Genomic DNA, 10,684 nt, shown 5'->3' on the forward strand with positions numbered 1-10,684 from the left:
CATATATATATATATATATACACATATATATAATATATATATACACATACAGGTCCTTCTCAAAAAATTAGCATATTGTGATAAAGATCATTATTTTCCATAATGTAATGATAAAAATTAAACTCATATATTTCAGATTCATTGCACACCAACTGAAATATTTCAGGTCTTTAATTGTTTTAATACTGACAGCTCATGAAAACCCAAAATGCCTGTCCCAAAAAATTAGCATACCATGACAAGGTTGTCTAAACAAGTTATTAAGCTAACCATCTGAATCGACGTAACTCTAAACACCTGCAAAAGATTCCTGAGGCTTTTAAAAACTCCCAGCCTTGTTCATTACTCAAAACCGCAATCATGGGTAAGACTGCCGACCTGACTGCTGTCCAGAAGGCCATCATTGACACCCTCAAGCAAGAGGGTAAGACACAGAAAGAAACTGCTGAACGAATAGGCTGTTCCCAGAGTGCTGTATCAAGGCACCTCAGTGGGAAGTCTGTGAGAAGGGAAAAGTGTGGCAGAAAACGCTGCACAACGAGAAGAGGTGACCGGACCCTGAGGAGGATTGTGGAGAAGGGCCGATTCCAGACCTTGGGGGACCTGCGGAAGCAGTGGACTGAGTCTGGAGTAGAAACATCCAGAGCCACCGTGCACAGGCATGTGCAGGAAATGGGCTACAGGTGCCGCATTCCCCAGGTCAAGTCACTTTTGAACCAGAAATAGCGGCAGAAGCGCCTGACCTGGGCTACAGAGAAGCAGCACTGGACTGTTGCTCAGTGGTCCAAAGTACTTTTTTCGGATGAAAGCAAATTTTGCATGTCATTCAAAAATCAAGGTGCCAGAGTCTGGAGGAAGACTGGGGAGAAGGAAATGCCAAAATGCCAGAAGTCCAGTGTGAAGCACCCACAGTCAGTGATGGTCTGGGTGCCATGTCAGCTGCTGGTGTTGGTCCACTGTGTTTTATCAAGGGCAGGGTCAATGCAGCTAGCTATCAGGAGATTTTGGAGCACTTCATGCTTCCATCTGCTGAAAAGCTTTATGGAGATGAAGATTTCATTTTTCAGCATGACTTGGCACCTGCTCACAGTGCCAAAACCACCTCAGCAGTGCCACAGGCTGATTGCCTCCATGTCACGCCGCATTGAAGCAGTCATTCATGCAAAAGGATTCCCGACCAAGTATTGAGTGCATAACTGAACATGATTATTTGAAGGTTGGTGTTTTTTTGTATTAAAAACACTTGTCTTTCATTGGTGGGATGAAATATGCTAATTTTTTGGGACAGGCATTTTGGGTTTTCATGAGCTTTATGCCATAATTATCAGAATTAAAACAATTAAAGACCTGAAGTATTTCAGTTGGTGTGCAATGAATCTGAATTATATGAAAGTTTCATTTTTATCATTACATTATGGAAAATAATTACCTTTATCACAATATGCTAATTTTTTGAGAAGGACCTGTACATACAGTGGGGCAAAAAAGTATTTAGTCAGCCACTGATTGTGCAAGTTCTCCTACTTAGAAAGATGAGAGAGGTCTGTAATTTTCATCATAGGTACACTTCAACTATGAGAGACAAAATTAGGAAAAATAATCCAGGAAATCACATTGTAGGATTTTTAAAGAATTTATTTGTAAATTATGGTGGAAAATAAGTATTTGGTCAATAACAAACGAGCAAGATTTCTGCCTCTCACAGACCTGTAACTTCTTTAAGAAGCTCTTCTGTCCTCCACTCATTACCTGTATTAATGGACCTGTTTGACATCATTATCTATATAAAAGACATCTGTCCACAGCCTCAAACAGTCAGACTCCAAACTCAACCATGGCCAAGACCAAAGAGCTGTTGAAGGACACCAGGAAGAAAATGTTAGACCTGCAGCAGGCTGGGAAGAGTGAATCTACAATAGCCAAGCAGGTTGGTGTGAATAAATCAACTGTGGGAGCAATTGTAAGAAAATGGAAGACATACAAGACCACTGATAATCTCCTTCAATCTGGGGCCCCATGGAAGATCTCATCCCATGGGGTCAAAATGATCATAAGAACAGTGCGCAAAAATCCCAGAACTACACGAAGGGTCCTGATGAATGACCTGCAGAGACCTGGGACCAAAGTAACAAAGGCTACACAGTAGAGGGACTCAAATCCTGCAGTGCCAGGCGTGTCCCCCTGCTTAAGCCAGTGCACGTTCAGGCCCGTCTGAAGTTTGCCAGAGAGCATATGGATGATCCAGAAGAGGAATGGGAGAATATCATGTGGTCAGATGAAACCAAAAGAGAACTTTTTGGTAAAATCTCAACTCGGGTTTGAAGGAAGAAGAATGCTGAGTTACATCCCAAGAACACCATACCTACTGTGAGGCATGGGGGTGGAAACATCATGCTTTGGGGCTGTTTTTGTGCAAAGGGGACAGGACGACTGATCCATGTTAAGGAAAGAATGAACGGGGCCACGTATCATGAGATTTTAAACCAAAACCACCTTGCATCAGTGAGAGCATTGAAGATGGAACATAACTGGGTCTTCCAGCATGACAATGATCCCAAACACACCGCTCGGGCAACGAAGGAGTGGCTCCGTAAAAAGCATTTCAAGGTCCTGGAGTGGCCTAGCCAGTCTCCAGACCTCAACCCCATAGAAAATTTGTGGAGGGAGTTGAAAGTCCATGTTGCCCAGTGACAGCCCCAAAACATCACTGTTCTAGAGGAGATCTGTAAACCTGCTGAAGACTTACAGGAAAAGTTTGATCTCTGTCATTGCCAGCAAAGGTTATGTTACAAAGTATTAAGGTGAACTTTTGTTATTGACCAAATACTCATTTTCCACCATAATTTACAAATAAATTCTTTGAAAATTTTACAATGTGATTTCCTGGATTATTTCCCCCAGTTTGTCTCTAATAGTTGAAGAAAAATACAGACCTCTCTCATCTTTCTAAGTAAAACTTGCACAATCAGTGGCTGACTAAATACTTTTTTGTCCCACTGTATATATAAGATAAACTTTCTTCCAAAGTTACTGAAAAAAAAAAGAACAACAGCTGTATACTTTTACACTTATTTCTGTAGTACTAATTTGTGTGCATTTGTAGAACACACCTAATGGTTATAAAGTTCTCATAACAGTGTTTGGCCAGAAGAGAGCAGCATGCCCTATTTTAAGGTAAAGAAAATCACAAAGCAGTGAAAACCACATCCTGCATTATCTTTGCTGGGTATTAATCTTTACAGTATGTTCCACCCATGTTATCACACAGTTCTGTGAACTTACTGTGTAATTGAACTCCATGACTGCGTGTTGCTCCAGTTTGTTTTTGGTTGATTTTATCATAGGATCCTGGGTCAATGTGTAAAATATGAATAAAAACAAGATGATTTGCAAAACTTATAAATACATATTTTGTTCACAGTGGAACAAAGTAAAACATTTCAAATGTTTATACTAAGAAAGTGCATCATTGGTAAAATTAAGATAACTTTTGATTTTATAGCAGCAAAACATCTCCAAAAATATGGATCAGGACAAGTTTACAACTATGAAGCATCCCCTCTTCTTGACCCTGAAGAAGGACGGACCTGAAGAGACCAGCTGCTGGTTTTAGAGGGGAATGTTGTCCCATTCTGCTCTGTAGGATTCTAGCTGTTCAACAGTCCTGGGTCTTCTTTGCTGGATTTTTAAAAAATCTGTCTTTAGTTGGTGAGAGGTCTGGACTGCAGGCAGGTCAGATCTGCACCTGGGCTCTTACAATGAAGCCATGCAGTAATGGATGCAGTTTGCAATTCAACATTGTCTTGCTGAAATATAGTCTTCCCTTAAAAAGAGCATATGTTCTAATCTATAGAACCTGTGTGTATTAGGAGCAGTTGTGGCTGAGTGGTTAGAGCAGTTATCCTCTAATGGGAGAGTTGGGGGTTTGATTCCACCAGCAGCCACATGCTGAAGTGTCCCTGGGCAAGACACTGAACCCCTCATTGCCTCCGATGTGTGTCCCATCGGTGTATGAATGTGATAAAGCACTGATTGTTCTCTGTAGAGATCTAGTAGTGCTGTATGAATGGGTGAACGAGGGCACAGATTGTAGTGTAGTGCTTTGAGTATCCTGATAAGATATAAGTACAGTCCATTTATATTTTTCTGCATTGATTATGTCTTTTTCAGATGTGTACGCTGCACATGCCATAGGCACTGATGTACCCTCATACCATTAGATGGGCAGGCTTATGAAGACACAGACACCAGGCAGGGGTGGAAATTTCACCTCATTATTGGAGGGATCAGTAAAAATTTATTTTTTTTAAAGAAACTTTTTTGGGAGGTGGGGTTTCCTTTAAGATACAGTCAAATGTACTGTTGTAAAACAAAATTAAACATTCAGTACTGTTTGTAAGTACACAAGTTGCAGAAAACCAAACTAACAGGAGCACTCACTTAATGTCATTCGTCACCCGTCCCAGTGCAAAAAGGGCTTGATTCACTTCCTGGTCGTGAGGTCTAGTGACTCACAACAAAATCTTATTCTTTTTTTTATTTTTTACTAAAATAATAAACCAACAGGTCGCTAAACAGCTGGCATGCATCCATATGCAATATTAAAGTTCAAAATGAAAAGTTATTCATGGTCACAAGGAGACGTGCAGCTCTAATGTCGCCATGGAAACGTGTAAATAAAACTCTGCCATAGTTAAAGATTTTTAATGTGCTCACGTTGCAGGTGAATAATGGTGAAAAACTGTCATTGTTCATGAAATATGGGTGTAGTTTTCTTCAGTCTAAAGACTGTTTAAGATCAGGCTGAAGATAGATTTAGTTTGGGGTTTTTTGCCGTTGTCGTCATTTTTATACTTTATATTTTTGCTATTTTTGGGTGTAACTGGGACATTGTGTACACAATTTTGTTCCACTTCATGTACCACATGTGATACGATTGACAAAGTCAACTTGAACTTTTGAATAATTGTCACTAATCTTTAAGGTTTTTATAAGATTTTAAAGCTCTGAATAAATGCAACATGTCAGGGGCGGTCCTAGCCTGTTTGGTGCCTTGAGTGAACAACCCGTCCGGCAGGCGGGAAGAGGTAGAGGCAAATATTCTCAGGATCAGACAACGTTTGGAGACACATTTGTGGCTGAGGAGGTGAATAGTTCCTCTTCCTGAGGCTCCAGAACCGTTGCTGAAGTGACCTGTGTGGCTGAAGAAGTGGATGGCTCCTCATCCTGGCCTGTGGCAGATGGTGCGCCAAAATATTTCAGAAGTTCCCTTGAATTTGCATTAAAATACCATACATTAAAACTCTGATACATCAAACATCAGTTGTATCATTATCAAACATCCATAATTCTATGCATCACAATGGTTATTTAATAGGCTATCAAACCATTGTTGAGATGGCCTAATGCAATACTGAGTAATTACAGCAGGATAACACAACTTTCCCAAGTAATGTGAAGTGATTTAGGGACCGTCACACTGACAAAGCAAACAGCAACTAAGCCAAAAACAAACAGGCCTACATATATGTCTGATTTGTGAAATATTCAGAATAGGGGACAAATCAACACCTTTTCCAGTTAATTGCTATTTAACACGGTCCAAGCTACATCACAAGATCATTGCCTTTAGTATTTATAGCAGCTGAATATGACTTTCCAATATAACAGTTTAGTTTTAGAAGAATTTCAGTCTTCAAAACTAATATTTTCTGCTGAAAACCAAACATGCCATCCAGCAGCTAAACTAATTAACAGTAAGCCTGTCTCTGAACAGGCTTTACCTTTCAAGCTCCAAGAGATGACACAGCTGCATACCTTTATCTTTTGCTCGTTTCTCCTCTTCTACTTTTCTCTTTTTCCTAAACGGGACGCCTGATGGATTTGACCTGTTCCTGTCCAGCTTCCATGTGTGTAATCGGCACTCAAGCAGAGTAAGTTATCACCACCCATCCCTAAACATGAGTCATAAAAAACTTGGGCCTAAACTAATTTTCCTTTCTTGGTGTGCAGATTAATTTTTGTATTAGTTTTCCAGCGATTTCACACAAATAAGCTGTGAACTATTGGCTATACAGAACTCACAATATTACGAATGAAATGTGCTTTGTTTGGGAGCAATCAATGGTGTGATTTTCTTAGCAAACTAATTGTATTAGGTGCACTATTTAATGCATCCCTGGCCCAGCAAGGGAGATATGAGAAACCTCCTCCCCTTTTTTTATTACCTGTGTGTCAGACCTCAGCAGAAGCTGCACGCCCTGCACCTGACGAAGGGCGCCCACTCTCTGCAAGTAGGCAATAGGAAAATGATGTGTAGGCTAGACAGGCTATGTGAAATAATGTGGGTTTTTTTTTTTTTTTGAAGGGGAGTGTGAGGGTGTGTGCTCCTGCTGCCCTTGACAAGATGCCGCCCTGGGCAGCTGCCTATACAGCCAATATAAAAACCACCACTACAACATGTTAATAGAAAACATACGCTTAATAAATACTGTGTTTTTCGGACAATAAGACGCACTTAAAATTCTTTAATTTCCTCAAAAATCAACAGTGATCCTAATTCTGGTTGTGCTTACTGATCTCAAACGGATTTTATGTGGCACACGGTGCTCAAAAATCGAAATGTTTTAGTTTTGCTTAATGCGCCTTATAGTCTGAAAAATACGGTAACGCCACTAATATTCTTCAAACACTTTTATTTATTGTGGTTTCCGTCAATATAAATTATGAGCTACAGAATTTATTAAACAAGATCTATAGTTCCTACTGATCCCTTTAAATATTATGGAAGTATTGCTGCTTTCGTCCGCAAAAAGCTAAAATATTTTAGTTTGAGTAGAACAAGAAAATTTCCGAGAGGTCACTGAGGCTTAAAGCCCATTCTCCCACTCATAAGTTTAGATTTCTAATAGTTGTGCTACAGAAAGCCAATGAAACCTGATGCACCCTTTCAAAGTCCAGGTGCACTACCTCTCGTCAGGGCTCAATGGACTGACCCATTGTTAGGCTGATGGCGGGGTTAGATTCTTGAAATGATTCAATTGAAGTACTGCTGATATAACTGGTGGATATTCTTTGTTTTCTTTATAATACTTAAAATTATCCACTTTGAAGTAAGCTGTTTGGGGGAAGAATCAGTTTTGTGTTGTGTGTTTCCTTGACTGATGAAGCCTTCTGGATGGAAGGTGAAATGTTTCAGCAAAAAAGAAACTGTCCAGATGACCTGACTGAAAATTGTTGGATTGTATACCTGGATTATTGAGCATGGACTAGTTTGGACTTAAAGTTATAGTTTCTCATATTATTTATTGTGGGGGTCAATCTTTGTTTTTCCAAAATTGGGTGGAGTCCAGACTCCAGACCCACCCAATTCCCTGGAATTTCCATCCAAGATGACAGGTCGAATGCTCCATCTCCTATTTAGTACAGACGACAGCATACGTGGTTTCCAGTAATAATAGTTGGATCACAGAACAACTTTTTCATTTTGTCTCTGTTGATTTGAACTTTTGTCTTGGTTTCAAAATGACCCAAGAACAGCAGGAGGGTTAAATGAGTCTCGTGAGTAAATGAGAAGACGGAAGCTTTCTGGAGGGTGTTCATATATGGATCCTTCTTTGCATGATAGAGTTTTAAACAGCATCTGTGGCTGACAGTGAACTGTGTTTACAGACCATGATTTGTGGACATGCTCCCCATGCAATGATATCCTGAACAGAATCAGACTGGTTTTATTGCAGTGGCCTCGGAGGGCCCAAAGATCACACCAAGCAACACTGACTTTCAGCCTCATCCTTTCAGCTCAGACATTTCTGATTACATTCAATTCAACCTTTATTTATACAGGTTAGTCTCACTGAGCCTCGAGGACTCATTTACAGGAGAGACCTGTTTTAAACAAAGAGCACAGACGACAACAGTGGACAGTACATCATGAACTTGTTCTTTTCTTCTTGTTCTTCTTCCTTTCAGTAGTTCATCAGTTGTCGCAAGGGTTATGTTCTGAAAGTAGGTACGCTGTATTTATTTTAATATGTATATTTTAAGGCTTTATAAACCCTTCCCACACTATTGCAATGCTCTAAACTCTTTAACCTACATAATTTTAACAACATACATATATGTACTGTACAGTACTGAAATATTTTACTCATCAGCTCTGCAGAGCTCTGTTCTGGTCAGGCTTGTTCCGGTTTGGCACGTGGATAATTGAGCTTCAGGACAACTTTCCTGCCAGTTCTGTGAGTTCATTAGATAGCGAAGATTTGCGTTACAAAACTTTCCCTCCATTTCGACAGAAAGCAGCGGCTGGAAGCACTGTTGGCTTCTGGGTAGTGTAGTTCTTTTGACTGGCATTATATAGGCTTACTGAAAGAACTTTACAAAATGTCAGTGCCTGTCCGAAGTTTATTTTTGTTAACTTTTTATCCCTTACTGTCCCAATCACGTGAGTAATATTAAAGTTGGCAATCGTTGAAAAACCACTAAAGAGCGAGTCCACGAAAGTCAAACCGCGAAGTAGCGAGGGATTACTGTACACCTAATTTGTTACAAAATGCTTCTTAAGCTGTATATTATCCATACCACTTAATGTTACAGACATTCGTCGCTCCTGTCCCTACTTCAAATATGTGTTTATAACTTTCTCAAATCATTGCTTTTATTATTTTTTTTACACAATGGCCCAATTAAATCAAAATTGGGGTTGTAAAATGTTAAAGCTAACAACCAAAAACATTGCACAATAACATAATAAAATATAAGTTGTCGTTTTTTTGCACATGCAAATATATTTGGAATAAGTCATGATGAACTTCGTACAGATAAATAAATCTTTGTCTCACTTTGTTTAAACCAGCAACAATGAAAAAAATGGAATTTGTTATTCATAAGTTACTTATTCATCCTTAGAGATCTAATTACTTTATTCTTCTGAGACAAAATTGCATCAATAAACTTTCACTTCCTCTGTCAGTAAAATGTACGGAGTCTTCCTGCTGGTCCTGTCACTGTAAAGATCATTGGAGGAGGTAAGAAAAGCTCAGAGTTCAGTCGTGTGCTTCATCTGTGCTGATGAACTGTGTCTCACTCTGCCTGCAGCATGAGTCCAGTGGACAAAAACAGCACAGAAGTGTCAGAGTTTTTTATTGTGGGCTTTCCAAGTCTCCAGCACGAGTATTTTCACATAATGGCATGGTTCTTCTTGATCTTTTATGTGACAATACTGGTCGGCAACCTGGTACTGGTTGTAGTTTTTGCTTTGGAGCGCAACCTTCAGAAGCCAATGTATATCACCATGGTCAGCCTGGCTCTCTCAGACATTGGTAAATGTTGTTTTACCATATATATATATTTTTTTTCTCACTTTTAAAGGTCATTGTGTCTTTTGCTCTAAGATGTTTATTAATTCTTGCTTCAGGTTTTACCACAGTTGCTTTACCGAAACTCATTGCTCGCTACTGGTGGAATGATGGGAGCATTGGCTTTCACACATGCCAGTTTCAACGGCACATGATCCACTACTTTGGCAGTTTAAACTCTATGATCATGCTGACCATGGCTGTTGACCGATACCTGGCCATCTGTTTTCCTCTCAGGTGGATGAGCAGCGCTTGGAATTCATTTACATCTTACCTCGGGAGCATGGAAGAAATCAAACAACTTTGTCTTTTTCCCCTCACACTTCTCTCCTCAGATATCCCACGCTGATGACCATCCAAACCATGACGGTTCTGACAGTCTTCTGCTGGGTCACGGCACACATCTTTCCTGGCATTGGCAGCATTAACCTCGCCCGAACGTCATTTTGTGGCCCCAATCAAATCCTCCAGGCCTTCTGTGACTTTACGTCTTTAGTTAGTCTAGTGTGTGAGCAGCAAAGCTATCTGTACACTGTAACCTACATCACAGCAATGGTGGTTCTTTATGTTCCTTTGTGCTTCATCGTATTCTCCTACATTTGCATTGTTATTACAGTCTTGCACATGGTCAACGGACAGGTGAATGGCATTCCTTTTTTCCTTCGTATTTAATGCAACATTTTTTACCTTGCAGAATGTCAGTTGTAAAAATGTTGATTTTGTTTTCTGCTGTTCTTCACAGGGCAGAAGGAAGACGTTTTCCACCTGCACCACACAGGTATTTATCATTTCCAGCTACTACATACCTCGTTTTGTTGTCTACACGGCACCGTACATTCCTAATTTTCAAACGACCGTTGATGGGCGAATGGCAACAACGTTTTTTTACAGCTTTTTCCCCCCGCTGATAAACCCGTTTGTCTACTGTCTCAGAACCAAAGAGATCCAGGAAATATTCAAGCGCTGGATACAGAAACGTAAATCCAACAAGTCTAACCCTGGACGAAATGTAACTGTCCCTGAATTACACTGATAAAGTTTCTGTTTTTATTTGGATAATAAATGCATAATAATTTATCAAGTTCTAATATTTATGCAGGTGCTTCTAAAAAAGTTAATATTGTGATAATTTTTTTTTTTTTGTCCATTTCATTCATTGCACATGGAGTGAAATGATTCAAGCATTTATTTCTTGTCATTTTGATTATTATGGATTTCAAATGAATATCCAAAATTAAGTTTCTCAGAAAATCAGAATATTGTGAAGAAGTTCAATGTTCGGGCGGCATGGTGGTGCAGTTGGTAAAGCTGCTGCCTCTCTGCGA

At 39.7% G+C, this 10,684-nt stretch overlaps 1 protein-coding gene across 1 annotated transcript; it reads left to right on the top strand.

Annotated features, from left to right (window-relative positions):
- The first annotated feature begins 9,100 nt into the window (after window positions 1–9,100).
- or30bu1 (odorant receptor, family 30, subfamily BU, member 1) lies at window positions 9,101–10,392 on the top strand. Its single transcript, XM_037688296.1, has 4 exons — window positions 9,101–9,323; window positions 9,419–9,596; window positions 9,695–9,998; window positions 10,102–10,392. The coding sequence occupies exons 1-4, from the start codon at window positions 9,101–9,103 to the stop codon at window positions 10,390–10,392; spliced, it is 996 nt and encodes a 331-aa protein (XP_037544224.1).
- Window positions 10,393–10,684: the final 292 nt, after the last annotated feature.

This window comes from Nematolebias whitei, chromosome 14 (genome assembly GCF_014905685.2).
Source record: "Nematolebias whitei isolate Nwh7 chromosome 14, NemWhi1, whole genome shotgun sequence".
NCBI lineage: Eukaryota > Metazoa > Chordata > Actinopteri > Cyprinodontiformes > Rivulidae > Nematolebias > Nematolebias whitei.

Coding starts and splice junctions, on each gene's coding strand:
- or30bu1 (XM_037688296.1), top strand. CDS start 9,101: ATGAGTCCAGTGGACAAAAACAGCACAGAAGTGTCAGAGTTTTTTATT. Junction 9,324..9,418: donor CCTGGCTCTCTCAGACATTG/GTAAATGTTGTT, acceptor TTCTTGCTTCAG/GTTTTACCACAGTTGCTTTA. Junction 9,999..10,101: donor TGCACATGGTCAACGGACAG/GTGAATGGCATT, acceptor TGTTCTTCACAG/GGCAGAAGGAAGACGTTTTC.